This window comes from Indicator indicator, chromosome 14 (assembly GCF_027791375.1).
Source record: "Indicator indicator isolate 239-I01 chromosome 14, UM_Iind_1.1, whole genome shotgun sequence".
In the NCBI taxonomy this organism is placed as follows: domain Eukaryota; kingdom Metazoa; phylum Chordata; class Aves; order Piciformes; family Indicatoridae; genus Indicator; species Indicator indicator.
The window spans coordinates 24114832-24139059 of NC_072023.1; the positions used below are offsets into that span (position 1 = coordinate 24114832).

The 24228-nt window shown below is 44.5% G+C and overlaps 1 protein-coding gene across 2 annotated transcripts in view; it reads right to left on the reverse strand.

Annotated features, from left to right (window-relative positions):
• Positions 1-24228, reverse strand: part of WASHC1 (WASH complex subunit 1) — a 45160-nt gene that overhangs the window by 20561 nt on the left and 371 nt on the right. The window contains exon 2 of one of the 2 annotated variants that reach the window (XM_054386682.1): positions 12800-12953. In XM_054386682.1, coding sequence (XP_054242657.1) covers positions 12800-12948 — 149 coding nt within the window. In that variant the 5' untranslated portion in view covers positions 12949-12953. Of the gene's footprint in view, positions 1-12799; positions 12979-24228 lie in introns of those variants that run through there. The other variant, XM_054386681.1, reaches the window with a different exon arrangement.

Here is a 24228-nt window from a genome sequence, read left to right on the forward strand (position 1 = left end):
CATCACTCTCCATAGGGCATGTTCTCAAAGAAATAATTTCATCTTGATTTTTACTCTCTCATTTTATGTAAAAACTGGAAACTTATAATTATGACCTAACATCACAGCACCCTCTTCCATTTGCCCCTGAAGCTTGCCCTCCTTCTAAGAAAAGCAGCTTTGCTTTACTTTTCCTCTTTTCCTCCTATATAAAATAAAAGGGTCACAAATTCTTCTTTAACCTTTAAACCTTTTTACTTTCCTCCCACCAAGGACTGACCTGAAGTGGACAGGCTTTCCTTTATTTAGAAGCAATATACACTAAGCAGCAAGTCTGTGTTAGCAAACAAACTGCACAGTCTATCTGAACTATGCAGGCTACTTTTGGTCAGACTACTTCTCCATTAACAGTATTAAGATATATAAACACAGGAGGTTCTCCCATCATGGCAATAGCTTTTGGGAAGGATGCTCTAAAAGCAGTAATGGAAATAAAATGGTTCTCCTCCCAGCACTGCTGGAGTTTCACAGGTACCTTTTGCATCCCTCCAAGGGCTGTGGGAGGGCAGACACTGAACACCACCATGGAGCAGCTTCCAAGATCTGCAGCCACAGCAGTAGTCTTGAGATGCTAGGCAGCAGATGCTCAAAGTACAGAACCATCAAATGGTTTGGGTTGCAGAAGACCATTTAACATTAACCCACGCCCTGACCTTGACCCTTAGCAGGGATGGGGCATCCACCATCTCTCTGGGCATCCTGGGCCAGTGTTTCAGCACCCTTATTGTAACTTTTCTTCCATATGTCTAATGTAAAGCCATCTTCTTTCAGTGTAAAACCATCACCCTTTGTCCTGTGCTACACAGGCCCTGCTCAGAAGATTGTCTTCATCTTTCTTCTAGGCCCCTTTTAAGTATTGAAAGGCAGGAACAAGGTCTCAACAGAGCCTTCTTGAGGCTGAACCACCCTAACTCTCTCAGCCTTTCTTTATAGCAGAGGTGTAGTAGCAACTGATACCAGTATTCTAACTAACAAAAGTTGCTAGCAATGTCCCAGTAACTGGTTTGTTATCCACATAGCCTTCCTCACCCTTGCAAAAGTCTCACAAACTGAACCTTTTGTAGTAACAACCTTAAGTGAGCCTCCCAGCCCTCCCCTTTTGTAGCTCACTTCTGGAAGGCTAATCCTGTTTGGACAGAATTTTGCAAGCCTGACAGAAGTACGTTTTGTTTCCATGCTACTTCAAGTTAGTGATCTTATTTGGCAGATAGCTTGAGAAGGCGTTTTGGCACCTTGTAACCTTACATCAATCAACTGTGTACACGGACATCAGGTTTCTCTGTCTCCCACCAAAGCTCCTCTCTCAGAGTAGTCAAAAATGCTGTTCCAATGTTCCCCATTGAATAGAAAACATGCATCACCACACAGAAGGCACAGGAAACATAAGCAGTGGAGAAATGCCCAGGTGCCCCTGTGTTGAACCAGAGAATCTCAGGGTAGGGAGAGCTAATGTCTTTGAAAAGGTCTCAGACTCCTCTGGATCACTAAATGCAGAAGAACCTCCTTTCCAGTTCTCATTGGAGAATTGGGTCTGATTCCACGCAAACAACACTGCTGGTACACAACTCACTCTTTATCAACAGTATGCTCCACATATCCTTTCAGCAGTACTCACAGGATTAAAACATCTGAGCAGTGCCTTCTCCCAGGTGGAGCAGTAAGAGAAAGGCACAAGCCACCTGCCCAAGCTGATGTTTCTCCTGAGCTTCACCTGAAGGTAGCAACAGCAGCAGATGAGCAGTGATCAGTCCACAGCAGCCTCCCCAACTCTTTTAGCCTGGGCCTCACTTGAGCCAAAGATGCCTCACTGCACTGCTATGGCAGAACAAGAGGACAGCTTTGTTTCCAGAAGATCAGGAAGTTTCTCTTCATTCCTAGCTTTGCCCTGGTTTTAAATCAGTTTTCATGACCAAGGTAAATAGTGCCCAGTTGCACGCACATGGTAAGAATTCCTGAAGGTTCTGCTATGGGGCTGCTGTAAAGGCTGAATGTACCAGGTAGTCTGAGTCCCCCTTGTTGGTTGGGATGAAGGCTTTTTATTGCAGCACAAAGGCTGCTCCGAGCCTGTTTATCCCTGCCACTGAAACAAGCCATTGGCACTAAGAAGAAGAACGCAGATTGGAACACGCCTGTCCCTGGAGCACAAGATGAGTCCTGCGATAGCTCAAGCTCTAATCATTCTCTGAGAAAAGTGTTGCTGCTCTTCACATTTAATCAAATATCATTAGAGCTTCATAGATTTTCACCCAAAGATCTCAAGGTAATTTCCAAGTGTTAATTAAGTCTGGGTTGCTTGTGAAACCAAGAGTGGAACCATTTGTGCCAGTGACAAAGGAAATCTGAGGACACTGACAGGCCAGTCCCAGCTGACTGTGTTTTTTAGTCCCTCATTTACCAATTTGAACAAATTTTTTCACAAGATTTAACACCCATAAAATTGAGCAGTAGTTTCATTTTCAGTTTTACTGTGCAAGTACTTCTACACTCTTGAATGCCTCCCCACTGCAAAATCCATCCCATTGCTGCTCTGTAGAACAAACCACAGCCCGCCAGCACTGATGCAGAATGCTGACCATCCCCCTCCATCACTGCTTACTTCTCTGAATCCAAAATAAAGCCTTTCTTCATATGTAAGACAACAGTTTTGCATTGACTTCAAAAGTTCCCCATTTCGCAGTAGCTGGTGGCAATCACATGGAATTGAAGTTTCATGCCACAGGCTAAAGCGTTCAGTCCTCTCTCCAATGAGAGATACTACAGAGCCAGGCTCCTGCAACAGCCACTAACCAAACCAGACTCTGTAAAAGCCACTGTCCTGCACAGCTGGGTTTGCCTCTTTAGGTGAAGGAAACCTAACCAAGAAAAAGGACTTGCTACCATAAAGTAGTCTGGCTTATTATCTGTAAGTCCTCAAAGACCACTGCATGCACTTCACCTCTTCTTCTCTTAGCTCCTTTCTGACTTCCATCACATACTGCCTCTGTGATATCTCCTCACTTTGTCATGACCTACTGAGGTTGCCATCAGGTGCTTGGTAAGTGACCTAACTAGCTTTTGAAGGATAATCTGAAGTATGCAGATCCTTTTTATTTTGCTCTCAGTGCTGTGTTTCTGCTCATCACATCCTCTGCAGTGATCCCTGCACTTCTATTACCTTTCACTCTGCCTTCCATTAGATACTGCTGCCCGTGTGAGCATTTTCACTTGCTGCTTCTCTTCAACAAACATCCTCCTCAGTCCCCTGTGAGGACCAGTGCTGATTCTTTGGAACTGAAAAAGCAAATTTAGGAGCATCATTTGGATGTAAAGGAATCCTAAAAAAGCAATCTTTTAGATCAATAACAGTCAAATGCCAGTCTCGTGGTATCACTGTAGGAGAGGGTAACCCTGGTTGGAGGCTCCCCATATCTTCCAAACGTCAATATGCAACAACCATTACAGAGATATCACTGGGTTGTGCTTCCACAAGGAATGAAAAAATAGCCCTACAATTTGTCAATGGTATGTAGCAAAGAGTCTTAGTCCTGTTTGAAATGCCTTTCCTGATGTCTTAATATATCATTATATGGACAACGTCCTAGTGGCAGCACAAAGCTCCGAGCTCCTGGAGAAAGCCGTGGCCCTTGCAATAAACACTGTGACCCCACAGGTCACAGTGGCCTCTAGGGAGCCGATCTGTCTGGTTTTTTTTTTTTTTTTTTTTTTTTTTTTTTTTTTTTTTTTTTTTTTTTTCACACAGCTGCACTTTGCTCCCAGGGTTTACTGCCCAACAGAGATACTATGTCTCTAGTGTCTGGGTCTGGGGTGTTCGTCCCTAAATCAATTCCTTCAACTCTCATGATTCTCCCACCATTTTGCTGCAATGAAAATAAGCCCAATTCACAGGGTACATTTTCTCAGAAAGTAATCAGCCCTCCCCTAGTTAAAAACACCTCATTAATCACGACATCCTTTCTCCTTCTCTTTCCTAACACACAGCTTTCTCATCAAGATTTTTTTTGCTAATGCAGCTTTTTATCTCACAATATTTGCTCTTCAGAAATAGAGGTTGTTCAGTGTTAGTTTTTCATTTTCCCACAATCAATTGCAGTCACACTGAAATCCCCGATGGCACTTTCCATGACATGCCCAGCAACAAGGTAATTTGAGTCTAAGTGCTTCTTCAGCAAAGGAGGGGAACTCTTCATGACACTTTATACACCTGACACCTTCCCTGAGCGACTGCAGCACTTTGTACTTTCTCAAATGACTTCTAGTTACTTTTCCCCGAAAAAGCTTTAGGCCCCAGGTAGGCTTTTTCTAATAGGATCACAGAGCAGATGCTTCTGTGCTTGGCCTGTCATTTCAGTGAAACCATCTGAGGCACATCAGACTGTTGGAATCAGACATTAGAGCACTTCTAGACACAGGACTTCATATTCCTCAGTGTCCTTTTAAAACTCATCTTTCTCAAATAGTGCCTTGCAAACAGCCATTAGGAATGGAAATCGGAGCTTCACAATGAGACCAGAACAAATGTGGGCAGTATACTTCACCAACCTCCCTCCCCCAAACTGTACATTCATACATTTTAATAGCCTAATTGCTCACCTTGTGATGCATTCACACAGTAAATACCCACACAGACCAGCACTTTCAGCAGCAGGGGAAGCCCTCATCCCAACTAAAAGCAAGCATGAAGCATAATAAAAGGCATCATTTTGACTACAGAGTTGTTTGGGAATTCTTCCTCTCAGTAGGTCACCCCTGTGCTAGAAAGAAGACCCTGTCTGGCACTCAGCAACCCAGTGGACGTTGGGAGCTTCTCACCTTCCCTCCCTCAAAAAAGTCATGAAGTCCAAATATGTTCTGGAAGCAACAAAATCCAGGATGCTATTTTTGAAAGTGTTGCTGCTAAAGCAAAACCAAAGACACTCAATCAATAGGCCAGAAGTACACTGGGGAATCCAGCACCTTCCTGATTTCCTGGAGCTGAGTTACTGCAGGGACTGGCATGTTACACAGCTTTCATAGGGATTCAGAAAGGCTATCTGTGCTGTACAGAGCAGAAGTGCAACAGCTTTTCTCCTTCTCTAAAAGGAATGTCCTCTTCTGCCTCTTAAGCCCCTTGAGCATGCCCTCTTATTCACCTTTGATGTCAAATCTAACATGAAAGTCCTATAAGTAAAATAAAACCAGAATTATATTCTTGAATAAATTAACAGAATCCAACTCAGAAAATACTAAATTACGCATCCGGGATTTCTCTTTAACACACTTCACCACCCAGATCCTTCATACCTGGCTCCAAAAGTAATTTTTATCTTTTTCTCTCCCTGTTGGCACAGCATGGTGGATTCTCTCAATAAAACGATTGCTTGGAAGACTCAGACAGAAGAAACCCAAGAACTCCTTCATTAGTATCCATAAATGGATTTGCTGTATCCGAAAGCACTGCTCTGCCTTAACTGTTAGGTGCATTTACACCCAAACTCCAAACTACCTCATTGGGAAAAAGCCAGTGACAGCACCACAGTAGTCAGAAAGAAGGATGGTGGAAAGAGAACTTAATTCACCAGTCAAGTGTGAAGAACAGACCTCTGGCACTAGTGTTTCCTCCTGCAGCTCTCCCCTCACCATGCACACCACCACTTACACATGGGTCAATCTGTATCACACACCTCAAGCCACTCAGTGTAATTTTCCAGACAGGTTTCTCCACACTAGATCCCTGATGGAAGTCATGCCTGTAAAACAAAATGACTTGTTTGCATCTCTTCCTGCAGGGCTGACTGAGTAGACAAAACTTATCCACAGGAACAGAAATTACTCCAGCACATGTGTAAGAGCCCAATGCTGGAACCTGGCTGAGAAGGTAGAGCTCTCACCTCATACATGCCAATTGTGCCAAGACTGCCAAATCTGCAGGCCAAGGAAGTAGCCAAAAGGGAACATTTCTTTTGCTGTGAGGCACACATTGACTTGTCATGATCTGTTTCTCCCTGGTTATTTCCAGAGAGCCGCTTAGGTTAAGGGGCTGAGGAAGGAAGGGAATGTCTCTCTTGACGGGGAAGTCCATCAGATCTTTTCCATGTCCCTGTTCATTAACAGCCACTTCCTGCCTAGTAGTTCATAGATGTGATGTTGCTGGACAAAATCCCAAGCACTGCATCTCCCAGGTGGATCTGGATCCTTCCAACCTACAGTCATTCAGAATGCCTCAAGCAAAGGAAGTTTACACAGCTGCACAATGAGCAGAGGTTCAGAGTTCTCCTGGAGAATCTTCTCAGGGCACCACAACTGTGGGAAGACACTAAGGAAACACACGACACTCCCATACTGAAGGGCTACAGCCAGGAGACCTCTTTGCATTAGGCACTCCCAAAAGTTGCTGGGTCCTCAGTCCCACACCTGCTCTCCAGTCAGTCCTCAAGGCCCAGGTCACCACCTGGACCATGAGTTAATGTTGGCACCCCACTAACCTACTGAGGAATTGCCACCACAGCTGTCAAAAAACACACAGACACACTTGAGCAAGTCTTTTTGGCAGGTGGTAATGAGCACAGATCACAACCACTTCCTTCCCATGCAACATTGGTTTTGCTTTTTTTCAAAGCGCTCTCCCTGCTCTTCCTACACTGTATGGAACTCCCTCATCTTGTACCTTTAGCCCATTACAGACACAGGACCACCAGTGTTATTTCTGGATATGTTACTCTCATGCTTTAGGATATTACAAGCTTTCAGCCATTTAAAACCTTCATCACACAGTATTTCTGAAGTCCATCAGCCTCCACAAGCACCAGGTGGGACAGACCCTGCTGCACTCAGCTCCAAAGGTTATTTCACTGCAGTTGCATGGTGCTTGGCCTCCAGGCTATTCGCACACTACTTTTTCATTCCAGAAACAGTTCTATATAAGCAAAGTTACATCTTGTCAATAGCAGAGAGGTATTGGACTTCCACTTCTTAGAGCAGTCAAAGCAAGGTAGCTCATAAAAGTTTCAAGCCACTGATAGCAGCAGGTGGTATACAAATGATCCATCCTTCAACTTAGGCACAGCTCTAGCCTCAAACTGACTGTGCTTTAAAATAATTATAGGTGAAAGAAGACATTGTTTATCAAGATAATTACTTCTCACCTTCACAGGTTGATCTAAATTTGTTTCTTTTGCCTCTTGCTGCTGTTTTCTTTCCACGGGTTGTTTTGAAACTGGCTTTATCTGTCCTGGAACGCTGCATTTGTACCATGAACAACAGCATCTACTCCATTTGGCATTTCTTGTGTTAAAATCACAAGTCTTGAGATACTTGAGAAAAGTTTTACTGAGACAGAGGGAGTCTAGAGATGGTGGTAAATTGATTTTAGCCTACAAACATATGAAAATATGAATAAAAAGCAAAGATAAATAAGTCAGAAAGCCCCTATGAACTGCATGTGACTGGAACAAATGTGGGGTTTGTTTTTTTTTTTTGATTAATTATTTTCTTTTAGAGGCATGAACAGTCTGTACAGGAAGAAATTCCTATGCTACCAAGAACTCATTTTTATTAGGCTTTAAGATTTGTTACAGCATCTTCCAGGACACCTCTTGCCAGAAATCCAGCTCTCATGGTTGTACACAGAAATATCTATGTTAATAATGATCAGGTTACCACGACCAATCTCCTAGAACTTAAGGTGACTGTGTTGCTCATGACCCAATAAAGTAAACCTTTGAAGTAAAACTTTCCTTTACTGAAATAGAAACCTTGCCTCCCTTTGTCTTTTGGTATCACTCCTTTGCCCTTTGAGGAGCTGCAGATTCTCCTTCTGAGAATGGACCTGATCTCCCCAGAGTTACAAAAGGAAAGCAGTCCAGAGAGGAACAGATTCAGGCCTCAGGACAGTCAAGTCACAATGCATATTCTGCTGGGTATTTTTCCAGCAGGTGCATCTTACACTTCTTCCTACTTCCAAATTACTTATCTGCTTTCTCAGGGAGTCTATCTTGTTCTGTCTTGTAAGGAGCAGGGACAGAATTAGCTCACAAGAGCCTGGAAGCTGCTATTCAATATTAAGTTTTCTTCAATATGGCACACAGCACAAACAAGAGACTACCCTGCCAGGGTTAGAAAAACCCCATAAGCTGAAATGAAGCAACAAACCATATGTACCAAAGTTACCCCAGTTTCTCCCTCCTGTTTGCCTTCCCTGTTGCACCTGCCCTCTGTTCCAATCAAACCATCTTGCAGTTCCATTCGATACTCCACTACCATGAAAGCCTCTGTAAGAGCAGAGAGAATCCTCTCAGGAGCTCCATTACATCTGAAATGGTTACCTGTCTCTTTTTGCTAAGCACCTTTGACACCAATTCCAGAACTGGAAGAACATCTCCATCACAACTTTTGCATCTTACTTCACCTTCTCACAACTTACAGCAGGCTGCTGTATCAGCAGCTCAGCAAGACTGCACCTGAACTACTGGGTTTGTATTGAGTGCCTGAGGATATGGGCAAGGCTTGCATTTGCTTTGTGTTCCTGGACAGGCACTTTGGCATCCTGGTCACAATACTCCATCATTTTCTTTTCATTTGTAGCATTAAGAGACTTTCCTCCCCACAGAATGTTTTCTGTAGCTAATGCAAACTCACCCTATGCTTTGAGAAACATTTTGTGTTAGAGTCAGCACTGAGTCTTTTAGTTATCCATTAAAATGCACCACTACTTTTAGACCTGCTATTAGGAGTGAAAAGCTTAAGTCTACTGGCAGGAGGATAGTGAAGGTGAAGCACTTCAGTCATTTCTTTAAATCAATGATTTACAAAAATGCTGAAGGCCTTGTTCTAGTTAGTGTCCGGAAGGCTACATACAGCTCTCTTACCAAGTTCTAGCCTGCCTTTCAACCACTTAAGGCATAACAGGTTGATCACCCTCCCTGGGAAGGAATAGAATTAAAAGATAAACAGACTGCTAGTGAAAGTAACTGATGTCAAAGAGCTGTTGATAGACTTAGAGCAGGGGCTTAAGTAACCATCACTACATTTCAATGACAACGCCATCAAGAACCTCTTGCTTGAAGAACCAAATTTAACATTCTGTTGCTCTGCTTCAAAAGACACATTTAATCTCTGGAAGTCCAAAAGACACAGCACTTTGAGATGAGCAAGAATCCTGTCTTGCTCATTTCCCACATTTGTTTCACTTTGAAGGAATAATCTTTCGATGACTTAACACCATTCCGTTTCCTTTTACCCACTATTCCCACTTCAGCATTATCTGTGCCCCTTCCTACCCACTGCCCCACTCCATGGACTGTCAAGGAATCTGAATTAAGCCTAGATCTCAGGTCCTGCAAGACTAATATCAGGGATTTTAGCAGAATCCAGAAAGAGCTGCAATCAGGACTCCCACAGAGCAGTCCTTCACCTCTTTTGGAAGGCACAGAACACTCGCTACTATGAGCCGGGCCTGCTGATCTGACCCTAATTGTCACCTCCTAAACTCTTCCCAATAGGATATGCCTGTTTAGCAAAATACTGTTCCAGAGGAGCCAAAGATGCTGAATAAATAACTTGAAAAAGATCAACCCTGAAATTCTTCCATAAACTGAAAGAAAAAGAAGCATGAGGATGAGAAATTTTGTATGCTGGACAACTTGTGGTTGGATCACAGGCAAAGGATACCAGGACCTTGGCAACAGCATTCCATCCCCAAGTATTTTTTTTTCCTTTCTGCTGCTGTAACACTCCATGAGGTAAGTTGCAAAGGCAGTTTCTCACAAATCTGTTGTACCAAGCTGTACACTGACTCATGAATAGGCAGAGATTATTAAAATCTGGCAATAAAAATTTTCCTCAGAAATTGAGAAAACCCCACAGGACAAGCCTAGCTAACCACAGGGGCATCTGGAGAAAGCTAAAGTCATCACCTATCTGAAGTACTTATCATAACAACACTCCTATAAAAAACTCCACAGCACAGTTCCCAATCCAAGCACTCGCCCAGAAAACTCTGGTAACGATGAAACAAGGAGGTGATGGTTAACTGAGTGTTTAAATTGCTCTGTCTCCTGTGACCTGTATCAAAAGACTTCCTTAAAAGTTCAGGAGTTAAACTCATACAGATACTATGTCAGATTGGCTATGTTAGAATAATGGTGGCTTTAAGCTGTAATGATATGTATTAAACCTCAGTAGCTGCAGGCAATGAATCTTCCCTCTACAGCAGATTAATTACATGGACTCAGTTAACATACGCTAAAACTTCACTGCTCTACTACATAACCCTGGTAAGTACATGCAGCCTCTCAATCTCCTCACAGTACTGATACCAGCACCAAGAGGATAGGATTTCCTAAGAGGAGAAGACTGTGGACAGTACCAACCTAAGACATCAACCTGTACTGCTCAGCAGACAAGATTTTCCCCAGGTCAGTGCTCTCCCTCTGCAGGGTGTGGTACTTTGCCATTCTCCATGTGGAAGAGGCTGGTTGAGTGTCTGCTCCCAAGAGAGGGATGCTGAGCTACCCCCTGCTCTTTCTTAGTGATTTCAGATTGCAGTCCTGGTGCACTATTAGCAGAGATAGAGGGCATTTAGCTGCTTTGGGTTGCTCAACCTGCTCTGCAAGGCTGTTACCAGTGGGTCTGCGTTGGGTCTCAGTCATAGTTTACCTGGTTTTTTGCACCTGTGCATCCCTTGATTCTCCCCAAACTAATCAGCTATGCAAAGTGACTCTTTTTTCCACGTACCTTGCCAAACTGAAACCTAACACCAAGTCAACTTGTTTGAGAACCTCTGGAAAGAAGACAGTCTTGCCTCATGGCTTATTACCCAGATCCCTCAGACTGGCGGAAGGGGAGGAAAGCTGCCTAACTTCTTCCTCCCAATTCTCTAAATGCAAAGGTGTCTCTTGTATTCCCTTGAGAGGACAGAAAGCAAAGCCACTTTTCACCACTGCTGCATCTGCAAAGACACTAACTAGCCCAGGGAGTATTTCTTTCTCAATCACAACAATACCAGTTTCCAAATAGAGAAAAATCTCACTTGCCTTGCAGAATGGATTCTCATTGTTAAGATTTCCTACTCAACTTGTCATGTCAGTAACAACTCAAAGCAGCTTTGATCAGTTAACTGTGCCAATCCACTGTTCCCACAAAACAATCCCAGAACATCTGCATCTTTGTAGCACTGAAGTAATAACTTTGACGCACTCAGCTGAGTCCGCCACACTGAACAGGTTTCCTCTCCATCAACGCTGCAAGCTGCTGCTTTTGTAGGTGGGAACGGTCAGCTTCCCCACCTCCTCCCTGCAAATAGATGACAGAGCTGCCTTATCTCAGGAAAGGAAGACAAAAGGTCACTCTTCGCTAAGTGGCAAAATTGCCATCTTGAAAGGTTTGCCCCTTGATTGGCACAGAACAATCAAGGTCATGGAACTTTTAATCAGACACCTGCATAATTACTAAATCATTACTAATCATATCAGAGAGCTGAGACCTCAGAGGAAAGGCAAAGGAAACCAATAGCCCAAAGAAGCCTCCTCTGCTATTGGTAATTAAAAGTCATGACTGCACCAAAGAGCGAGGGAACAGCATCACATTCACTGTTCAGAACTCAGGAGTGACTTGCACACAAAACACAAAACAGCAGGCTTCTCTCCCTAGGGAAATCACAGAGCACTGCCTCACCAAGCAGTCAGCAGCAGAGAACAGAGAGGACATGATAAGAAAAGACACAGAGAAAGCAGCTGTTTTATCACCAGCTCGATTTGCCTCACAGACAGGGCCAGCATTGCAAACCAGTTTCAAATTTGAGAGGTGCCTTCCACGTGTTTCTGGCAACTCTAGAAAGCCTTCTCCCAGCCTTTTATAATGAAGGGTTCCCACACTGTGAAGTGCACAGAAGACCAAGACCTTGTGTTCAACTTCTTCCAGCCTACATACAGCACTTGCCCAAACAAAGCCTATTCCAATGAAAAGCCTTTATTCCCTCAGTGACCTGAGCTCAGCTTTAGTGACACCACTGCCCTTCAAAGGATCATTGTCACAAATCAAAGAACTTCAATCTGCCCCAAAAAAACCCCCAACCAACCAACCAATCAGAAGAATGAAGAATGCCATGGTACTGGTCACACCATAATAAATCAAACAAGGTAGTCATAGTCTCTGCTGAAACCAAGGCAAATCCTTTGGCTGATCAAACTGTGAGAAAATGAATGCAGATTATCTTCTATAGCAATGACAGACATGCTGTCTCAGGGCACTGAGACATCAAAGATGGCAGCAGATGAAGAAAGGCACCATCATTTGCAGGCAAACACAAGAATCGCTCTGATCTTCTACGTAGATAATTGTACACATCCAATCCTAAAGTGCTCAGGAGGTGACAAGCCTGGATCAAATCCCTAAAGAGATCAGTTTAGATGGATGATGAGACTTGAGTGAGAAGAACAGACACTCTAATGCACTCAGCCCTCCCAATGTACAAAAAGGGAAGTGCAAAACACCAGGAGCCCAAGGAAAATGGTTTGTAAGTCCCAGAGATCAGAGCAAAGAGATATTTTACACTCCACTGCTCCAAGAACAGTGAGTCAAACAGACACATCTTCAAGAGACTCTAAATGAGGAAGTGTCCCATTTAAAATATGAGTGAGAAGGAATAAAGAACTGCAGCAGAAAAGCATCTGCTCCTTCTTTACCCCCTTCTGAACTGCCATTGTCCTTTCCTGCGACCACCCTCTCACAGCACTGTTAGTTACTGCTGACTGCCAAGCCCCCACCCCCTGTGACAGGAGGGTACCTGTTGAAGATATCCCCCGAGACCTTCTGCAGGTACTGGAGCGTATCTGCCACCTGCTGAACAGCCTCCTCCCTGCGCAAGTCCGGCTGGATCAAGGGGACTGCATATGTCTGCCCTTCCAGAAAGTGCTTCTGGGCTACTGCAGCCATTGTGCCTGAAGGAAAGAGCAAATAGGTCATTACAAGAGATGCACTTCCACTTTACCACAGCTTTCATTCAGGGACTTCCACTCTCTGCTCCCCTCATTACTTCAGGAAAGTGTTTGCAACAGGCTCGGGGAGCTGAAGAGCTGAAGGGCAAGGTTCAAGTAGTAAGGTTGACATGTTAGAGTGTTAACAAATCCAAGGCAGCTACAGTGAGGTGGGAGGCTCTCACTCACCTGAATCTTGGGAACCATAATTTTATTTTTAGCATGATACCTAAAAAATCTCTGCCCCGTACTGTGCTGAAAACAAGACTCTACTTTGGGATAAAGGCAGTTTGCAGTAGCAGTAAGACTCATCAGAAATCCCCCTCTCCTTTCTTCCCATCCTCATACTCTGGATGGATCTATTTCAGGTCTCTCAACCCTATTAGCAAAATGCAGTGTTTCATCTTACACTTCTGCTCCACGAGACACAGCCACTGCTCCCTTCCAAGAACAGCAGCTATAAAAATACAGGACATGCATACATGCCCTGCTTCCAAGTAGGTTAATGAGAGTTCTTCCATTCTGAGACTCTCAGGAGCTGCACACTCTTTCTGCTGACTGGATTTTTCCCTAGGAACTATCTTGAAAGAAGCCTCCTTATTTTCAGATCCCTTCACAAGTAACATCTAAATAGTGACTGAGATCTTTCAGTCATGTTCCACAAGCATCAGAGCACTCTGCAAGCTCCTGGATGTGGCTGGGCCAACACCACTGCTCTATGGTTCACACATCACCCACATTTCCAATCTGTCAGCCTTGCTCACCTCTCCCTCAGCAATTCCTAAAATGTCTGTCACCCTTGGTTTTACTCAGAAAAATAACAAAAACCTTCCCAGGACATGGAGGGACGCACAGAGAAGAGATGCATTTCTCTGAGCACACTGGAAACGGTAAATGCACAGACACAGGATTGTGATTAAGGAACAAAGTGCCTGTACAGTTTTCTAACGCAAACTCTGCTGCCAGGCCAGCACAACTCCCTTCAACTTGCTTTCTCAGTGTGTCCTGCTCATTCAGGCTGTACAGGCCTAGAATATACAGCTGCTTGTTACAAGGTTCCATCAGGCAGAATACTGTACACCAGTGTAAGACAATGTTTTGGCTGAAGAAAAGTAAAACAAAGGAGGGTCAAAAAATAAGGTATCAAAACCAGAGATATCTCAGGACCCAATGCATTCCCTCTGTGGTAGCTGGAACCAGCCCAAGGGGCAGTGCTGTGTGCTGTTTTCCAGCCTGTACAGCAGAGCAGGCTCAGAGTAACACAGAAACACAGCCCATGGTGGAAAAATCACCTAAAGTTAGTTAGATAGTTACAGCACAGAACAACAGCTCAAGAAGTGAAAACCAGAGGGATCTTCATGCATTCTTTAAATTCCTGATTTTGCTTCACAAAATTAATGCCTCCAGCCATTCCTGTACATCTAAGAAACACCTCTCCAAAGCCATGCCTTCTGACCCTACCACATCAGGCTAGGAAAGGCTTGCTGGTTAAGGTCTGTTATTCGGAGAGTGGGGTTTGTTGGGTTTGGGTTTGTTTCACTTTGGTGAGAGATGAGGCTGTTTAGTAACGAATCATATGAGAGGTAAAAGGAGGAGAAAACCCAGGGCCGTTTCCAAAGAGAAGAGATTTGCCATCCAAAGAGCAGAGCCCCAGCCATCCAAAGGCCTGGCTGTGCTGCAGCAAGCCTAGGCTTAGTCTGTTTCACTTCATGCATCCCCTACAGCCAGACTCTGTACTTACACTCTTCAGCAGCAATGTTTGCACACTGATTAGTCCTCTTCACTGGGCATATGATGCAGCAGGCAGGAAATTATTATTTAGAGCTGCAATGCTAATCTGAGAGGAGTAGAGCTAATTTTGAGATGGCATTTTATGATCTGCTGACAGCAACCAAGCCTGAACCCTTCTGCTTTCCAACCCATTCTGACTGGCAACACAGAAGCAGGAGCCCAGGTAACACAGCCAGGGGGCACTCAGGGGGCACTCTGGCTCTGGCAGCAAAACAACTTTATGGTCCTCCCTGCCACTAGTCACAAATCTTCTGTTACATCAACACTGCTGATGGCTGGGCTGCCTATTTTTAACTCAGATCAGTTCAATGACCCAATTTACCACTACCAGATAAACAGCTGGAATTACCCAGCCACAAAACACAGCAGGAAGCAGGGCAAAGAGGAGACTTAAACTTGCTTTACTATGCACACCATTACTGTCCTGCCATGCAGGGTGAGAAGGCCATGCTCTTCATCTCTTGAGATGATACAGTCCTGTGTTGGTGTGAGCTGAAATTCCCCCCCCCCCCAACAAGTAACCAGGCTAGCTCAGTCTGGAAGCAAATGAAAGCTGTATTTACAAGCAGAGTCTACAATCTACGATGAAATGCAATGAATATGTACAAATATACAAAATTCACAACATTTACAAATATATACAATCAACAGAAAAGCACAACCGATCTCCCTTTGCTTCCCCCCAAGGAGACCCTCCCAAAGGGGCCTCTCTCTCCCAGGAGCTTCCCCCCAGACTCCCCTGGACAGAGAAGCAGAGTTAGTTAAGCAGAAAGTTGTTAACTTAGCTGCCAAGGTCAGTGTGTTATCTTCAGCCAGAAGAGAAGAAGAAACAGCAGCCAGACAGCCCAGCAACTGCCCCCACTGCCGAACGCAGAATGTGCAGAGTGCCTACTTTGTTTTGGGTAATAGTTCTTAAACATTTCTATCTATCCAATAGAAGTGTTTAGAACAATCATTATTTTGCTTTCTTACACGCAATAGTGACTTATTTACACTCTCACTTTCTCTGTTTTGAACTTTGCAAGGAAAAATTAAAAAGACAGTTTCAAACCATCACAAGTCCCAGCACGATTTCCCAGACTCTCACCAATCCTCTTGCTCTCAGCAATTGACTACCATGATCACATTCACAAGCAGCACTCCCCTGGCTGCTGCCAAACTGCTTCCTCACACTCAGAGCCACAGACTGCTCTTCAGAACCCACTGCTCATGTTTTCACAGTTCATCTGTCAGTGAACTTTGGTTTCACAGGTTCTCAACACAGCCTCTCACAAGAGCTCCAGATTCTCACCTTTTCTAAAAAACACATTAGAGAAACACAGCAGACTGTGGAAACAGCTATCAGAGACAGGTACCAGAGACAACTCTCTTAAAGTAGAAATATATATCAAGAAAGAGGAAACCCAGCAACAGCCTCCTGAATTACTAGACTCCAGCAACATCCCATGCTACACCTGCTGTTCATTATTTCTTGTGACCAAACTCGAGAAACAAGCCAGTTTTACAAATACAAAGGCCTGATCACATGCTTAGAATAAAAGCAGAATTGCTTCCCATAACAGACTGCAGGAATGGGGAAGATTTTCATAGAGTAAACTCAAAACATTTCCAACAAAAGTCAGGAAGGAAAGTAAAGAAGGAATATCACTCAGCAAGTATGATTCAGAAGAGCAGATGTCAGATCACCCAAGAAAGTTAATTATTAGTGGTGTGACCACCTGTGGGCCACACAAGGCAGAAAGAAACAGCACCATGGCTGCTGTTTTGTGGTCAGAGGCCACAACTCTTTCCTAGAGTTGCAGCATTCAGAGGCTCCATCCAGTCTGTATTGTATTTTTCCCATGTCAGCTTTCACGATCAAGGCAAATCTGTTCTGGTGCTATACAATAGCCTCCTTTGCCTTATTAAATTACAAAGAGAAAAAGGTTGTTTTCTCACTGCACCACCTGCTTATGAGTGCTAGATCCTGATTTGGAAGTTCTGGCTAGAGCTAGCAACTGCTCACATTTGCACTAGTGCCTTCAGCAGTACCTTTAACCTCCTCAAGCAAGCTGGTACAAGCTCAGAGCTGGTGACTATTTCTCTGCACCCAAAGGTGCTCGCTCTCTCAGTTCCAACATTCACACTAGGAAAAGCTGAGGGAAACAAGAGCAGTGGAAAATGCAACACTGGCTTTCACCAGACTGTCTCACCACCCCAAATCACTTACACCAGGACAGACACAGGCTGAGCACTCCAGGGCTTCCAGGTATCTGCAGCCAGCAACTGGCCATACTGCTCAGTCATCACCGACAATACTCTCACACTCCAATAGCTACACAGAAATCTGCAGCTCTGAACCCAGAGAAGGAAGTCTATGTTTCACTGCTCTGGATAGCTAAAGAAACACTCCACCTACTTTGTTCACATCTTGGGATACTTCCCCCTGGATTCAGGGATAAAACTCCTTATGTCAAGGCTAAAGCCAAGAGAGCTTGCTGCAGAGCAAAAAACCCCACTCCTCTAAGTTCTTCAGGAAAAATTGCTTGACGGAGAATCAATCATCAAGATGACTATTTACAAAGTGGAAAAAACCCAGCACCACAATCTTAAAATACCTGAATTTTGCAAGGGAATGGAAACCAGGGCACTATTAAGAAAATAATCTGGCTTCCCTCAACACAGGCAGAGACTGTAAAGATAATGCAAGCACTTACCAGATGCATACTTTGCTATGAAAATAAGAGAATAAAACAAAACACCACTACTCACTTCCTTAACATGCCTCAGGGGGCTGAAAAAAAAAGGCGATTCAGAGGAGAAGGCAGCTTAAATACTTTGAAAAAGATAAGTATTCTTCAAAGATACAAAGGCTGCTTTGGGAATTACTGTGCTGCTGCTTTTGTCAGTGCACTGGAAATGCAAAATGAACTCCAGGCCTTTAAATCCCACAGTAACATCTCCCAGAGGAAGTGAGAGGCTATTTCTAGTCCTATGCCTTTGTAGGACCCTAACAAAGGGTCAATGCAGAGACCAGCAACATGCAATAAATCACAAGTCTACATATCCATCACAACATGTCACTGCCCCCAAGATGACTCCACAGTGGGAACAGAGTGAGGCACAAGTGAACTGCAAGGTAAGATTAAAATCACTCAAAAGATGGACCAGAGAGAGGTTTTGGGCATAGCTTATCCCAAGGTGCTATCTCCTCTGACAGTGAAAGGTCCCATAAAAACTTGGCTCAGAGTGAGAATTTACTTCCAATCGCTCACTGACAGTAACTTCTTACACATAATCCTTGCCACCACACTGACCTGCACAAATGTTGTCCCATCCTGGATGACAATAACAGACCTCTGTCACTCTCCCATTCCTCTGCTCCAGTCTAGCATGCCGCATCAGCACACTGCTCACAGTACCTACATGTGGCTGTCAGAGCTCCCAGCTGCTCCAGTGTGGGTTGTGTGTCTCATCACAAACTTCTACACTTGTAAACTTAACAGCAGTGCTCTGCAGTACTGAATAGATTACTACATCAGCCTCAGTCTCTGCTTTCTGCACAGGCTTCCCACAGAATTTCAAATCATGAACAAATCTGCTGGCATAGTCAAGGCATACCTTGGTGTGGTAGTTTTAGGCTGTACCTTTAAAATTTTCCACAGATCTTGAACAGAAGGTGGTAGAACGTAAATAAATCACTATTGGGTGTAAAAAGGAAAATAATGGCAAGTTCTAAACAATCCCTATTGGACAGATATCTTCCATAAAACATAAACAGTTACACTATTTTTTTCTCTGCTTTCAGCTTCCTCGCTCTGGGAGACACTAACTTGCTTCTGCTTGCCTTTGCTGACCTTGGCTGTGTTCTTTGCTTTGGCTGAGTATCCTAACAAAATACTCTCTGCTCTTTTCTCTTGTCCCTTTGAGTTCAGGGGGATAAGGAGGGGAGCAGGGAAGGGGAAAGCTATTAGCTCTTCTGTTTTTTGGCTGGGGGGTGGTGGTCTTGTGCTGTTTATAAATTGTAAATACCTGTACATATATGTAAATATTGTATATTTGTACATATTCATTGCATTCCATTGTAGACTGTAGTTGTGCTTGTAAACACAGCTTCATTTGCTTCCAACTGGGATGGTCCGGCAATTTAATATTGGGGGAATTTTCAACCCACCACACTTGGTTGTATTAGAAGCTTGCCTAGAGACCATTTCAACAAAACATCAGAACGAACTCCTTCAAGAAAATTATCCCCTGGTCCTCCCCAGATAAAACAGACACCTGTGAGGTTAACAGGTGAAAAGCCAGGAAACTGTATTGCTAGACAAGCAAACCAAGACATGCTCCTCTTGTGAAGGGGCAGGAGACAGCAGTGTGTGCACAGGTACCCAGATAAGGGCATGCAACCCAAATAAAAGCTACAAGTTTCTTACGCTCTGGTGGTAAACACAACACAAGAGCCTAGATGCAAGTCCTGGTTTACTGTGCAGCAAAAGATGGTTCTGCCCTTCACTGATATTCACTGGAGGAGTTGAAATTTAGCTCTCCAGCAGAGCACACAAGAGGTAACTCTCTCGGGTAGGAGAGGGGATGCATTTCCAGCAGTGAGGCAAGAGGTTCACCACAATCTCTGTGCTAAGCCAACTTCATCTTTTTTTTGGGGGGAGAGGGGGTGAGAGAGGAAGGGAGGAGGAGAAAAGCACTTTGGTAAGTTAAGAGGATGAAAAGTCTATTTTTTAATTAACCATGTTCTACAGTGTTATTAAGCAGCAATCAAAGATGCAGATGGTACTGACTTGATTGGCAAGAGGTGCACTGTGCTGAATATTAAGGAAGTCTGCCCCTATAAATAGGTCTAATCATCATCTGAAGGCTGGAAGGCAGTGATGAAAAAAAGCATTAATAAGGCTGTACTTAAGCCCCATAGCAGGCTGTACTCCACCAGGGTGCTTATATTTCTAGGCATCTCGTATAGTAGCATCCTCAAACTCTGTTGCAGACATTACTGCTCCAAGTTGTGAGATTTTCTAGTAGCTATTTTAGACAAAGCTGTAGAGAGTGGGCTTTCTCCATCTTTGCAGGGCCTGGCATCAGTTGGAGTTTTATTTCCCAGAACCATTTCTGGAGCAAGAAGGTTCTGAATTCCAGCTGTCCAACCCTGCCCATTCTCAACAGGTGAAGTAAACTGGGTAGCTGGAGCTGCCATGCATAGAGACTGGCAAAGGGTACAGGAAAGTGAGAAGCTTTATAAACTGTTGCTCTCACTCCCCCTCAGAGCAGCAGGAGCACATCATGGCCACACCTACCTCACAAAGTTAACCTAGCCACAGCTGTAAAAGCTCCAGCTTCAGAAAGAGACGCTCAGTCTCACAGAACCACAGAATATATCCAGTTGAAAGAAACCTCAAAGATCACCCAGTCCAACCCTCGACCCAGCACTGAAGGGTTAACACTAAACCATGTCCCTAAGCACCTGGTCCACACACCCTCAGGGATGGTGGCTTCAGCACTGCTTTGGGCAGACCATTCCAGTGTTTGTGAACCCTTTCAGAGAAGAAATATTTCCTGATTTTCAGCCTGAACCTCCCCTGGTGCAGCTTGTGACCATTAAGGGCTGCCCTGCTGGAAACCAGCTCCATGGAGAAAGACCTTGGAGTCCTGGTGAACAGCAAGTTCTGCATGGGACAGCAATGTGCCCTTGTGGCCAAGAGAGCCAATGGGATCCTGGGGTGCAGCAAGAAAAGTGGGGCCAGCAGGGCTAGGGAGGTGGTTCTTCCCCTCTACTCTGCCCTGGTAAGACCAAACCTGGAATACTGTGTCCAGTTGGGGGATCCCCAGTTCAAGAGAGACAGAGACCTGCTGGAGAGAGTCCAATGGAGAGCCATGAAGATGATGAGGGGACTTGAGCATCTCCCCTGTGAAGAGAGACTGAGAGCCCTGGGGCTGTTTAGTCTGGAGAAGAGAAGGCTGAGAGGGGATCTGATCAATGGCTATCAATAGCTGAGGGGTGGGTGTCAAGTGGAGGGGGCCACAGCAGGGGGGTTGGACTGGGTGATCTCTGGAGGTCCCTTCCAACCTCCCAGCGTTCTATGATGATTTCCTCTGGTCCTGTCACTTGAGCTCAAGGAGAAAAGGCTGTCCCTTCCTTGCTCCAAAGTCCCTTCAGGGACTCAGGGAATCAGGTCTCTCCTCAGCCTCCTCCAAACTGAACAACCCCAGCTCCAGATCCTCAAACTTTCAGGATGTTTTTATGGTACGGCATTATTTCAGAAGAACCAAAAAAAAATTTGTGTAGAAAATGAATCCTACAAAGCATCTCCTGCTACAAGCCAATACTTCCCACGGTCACTCACTGACGTAGGACTGCTTCAACAGCCAGGATCTTTTCAAAAGGAATCAGTCTCCCACATCACACCCTGCAGAAACAGCAGAGCACTGAGCAGCTTGGTCTACTACTCAGCAGGACTCAGGGGCTCCTGCTGCATTTCACACACTGCACATCCTGGCCTTGTGAGCCACCATCCTGCATGGCAATGGTAGGAGGGGATTCCATCACTGCGTAAGCCTCATCTCCTCTGCCCTAGCAGCAGCTGTGAGAAGAGGAAAAGCTTTTTCTGCTGCACTGGTCAGCAGTCACTAACTACCCACTGACATGGTACCATTCAATTTCCCATATTCCACATATATTGCCACATACACAGGTTCCACATTGTGGTGCCCCACAATGTAAGCTACAGTGCCAGGTGCCTCTCTGTTAGCTGCATCTACCTGCTACTGCCAGCCAGGCAGTACCTTGGCATCTGCAGGAAAGGCACCCCAGATCGACCTCCTGACTACTGACAGTGTCCTAGAAAAAGGTCTTATGGTAATGCTATGAAGATAGTCGCTTTAGGAAACAGCAAGAGAGACTCTGCTATGAAGCTCACATTCAAAACCAACGTATTAATTTTTTTTAAATTTTTAATTTTTTCCCCCCACTTAATTCCCTAAGTTGCAGAGGGAACAAAATAATAAGTCTGCTTTGCAGGAAAAGCAGCTTACTGACAGAGTTTCTGTAAACCATGAGCTGTGTCAGAGAGCAACAAACACTCATTGCTACAGCAGTGTTTGCCCCATCCTGCTCTTTCTGGAACAAAAGGCCATTGGCACTCGATTCTTCCAGAGTACTACCAAAGAAAGAGCACTGGCCTCTCAGAAATCTGCTTTTGAAAGTGTGAGCCCAGCACTTAGGGCAGCACCTTCTCAAGAAGCCTGGGCCTGTTAGTACCCATTCTTATTGAATGAAACAGCAGTTACCACAGCCACTAGAGACAGCTGAAATCTATGAGCAATACAGCATCAAGGCAAGGACAATGTTGAGAGGCCACTAAATGCACATGAATTGCAAGAGCTGGTTTCCTACCAGCACCATTGTCTCTCAGATCAAATAAGCATGGGCCTGAACCAAGACATAACAGATTTGGTGATCATTCTCAACCGGAGAGCCTCCCTTTCCCTGGAAGCTACTCAGAGCCACTTAGATGTGATGGTTTGTCACATGCTCTGCTGCCTGTTCTGCTTAGGTTAAAGAATTAGCACTTCAGATCTCAGAGCCAGCTTTACAACAATAAATTTTCAAAGAGAATCTGAAAGTTTGAGACTTAAAAGAATTTAGAGGTACACTTCACTCTGCTCAGCTCCCCAAGCTGAGAAAGCCAGTGCACTGACAACCTTTGAACACAGAGCTCTGCTCAGCCAAGTACAGACAGCAGCTCTCATTGCCACAAGGCACAGAGCTGCAGGCTGCACAGCTTGCTGAAGAAGCCTTGTCCTGTAAGCACAGGCTGAAACAGATTCCCTTCAGCTGGATGGATACAGAGCTCATGTTGAGGGAAAGGTGTTGATCAGACAACCCACTCTCTGCAACTGTCACCTTTGGCTCTCACCATTAATGGAGGCAATCAGATGCTCTAATGAACAATTGATCTGATTCTAAGGCAGCTGTCTACAACTGGCCAAAGGAATTGTGCTAATTGTCTGCCTTCCCTTCCTCTCACTAGTTACACAAAAGAAACCTACAAAAATAGCTTAGTTACACCTACCACACAGGTAGCAGAAGCAAGGTTGAAAATCCCAGCTCACGTATCCAGGGAGGGCTTTTAATTCCATTTTCTAAATGGAGGCTCTTTGGTTTTGTATGCCTGAAGTACACTGAAGCCACTGGCTATGCCCAAAGTCCCCTGGAGGGGCATTTCCCTTCAGGGAGTTCTCTTAAATACTGGGGTTTCAAAAGCAGGCTAGCTGAAATGCTGCTGTAGAGCAGAACATCTGGTTCTGAAAGATGAGGAGCTGCTCAATCCCACTGTCAGACCACAGCAAAAACACGTGCTTCCAAACCACTTTCCCACAGCATACTCCCACTCAAAAAAACCCCAAAACTCCAGTTAATTTTTCCTTCTAATTTTCTGAAGCAAAATCAGCTTCAACCTCCTGCAGAGTGAACTTAGCTGCATATCTAACCACTGCCACAAACTCTAAGTATTAAAGTCCTATTATTCACCTGCACATTCAGCAGCCTCTGCTCCAAAGTTCTAGAGTTTCACAGCACCCATACCAACCAGATCATATGTTGTACAGATCCTGATATATTTAATGAAGGTGTGATTGTTTGAAACTGTCTTTTTTTTCTTTGCAAAGTTCAAAACAGAGAAAGAGTGTAAACAAGTCACTATTGGGTATAAGAAATCAAAATACTGATTGTTCTAAACACTTCCATTGGATAGATAGAAATGTTTAAGAACTATTACCCAAAACAAAGTGGGGCACTCTGTACTCTCTGCATTCTGCAGTGAGGGCAGTTGCTGGGCTGTCTGGCTGCTGTTTTCTTCTTCTTCTCTTCTGGCTGAAGATAACACACTGACCTTGGCAGCTAAGTTAACAACTTTCTGCTTAACTAACTCTGCTTCTCTGTCCAGGGGGGTCTGGGAGGGAAGCTCCTGGGAGGGAGAGGCCCCTTTGGGAGGGTCTCCTTGGGGGGAAGCAAAGGGAGATTGGTTGTGCTTTTCTGTTGATTGTATATATTTGTAAATGTTGTGAATTTTGTATATTTGTACATATTCATTGCATTTCATTGTAGATTTTAGACTCTGCTTGTAAATACAGCCTTCATTTGCTTCCAGACTGGGCTAGCCTGGTTACTTGTTGGGGGGGGGGGCGGAATTTCAGCTCACACCGACACAGAAGGCAACAACCAAATCAAATTGACCAAGGCAGTTCCTGCCCATCTTGTATTTTACAAAGCAAAGGGAATGCTTGCATTTCTGCAAGATGACAGGAAGGAACCTCACTCACTGTGAGGAAGCAATCTTCAAGCCTGCTCACATTTGCTAGAAGGACTATCCCTACAGGTTAGCCTGGATGACAGGAACCGAAAAACAGCTGGGTCAAAAACATGACACTTGGTAAATCAATAACCCACTAAACACACTGC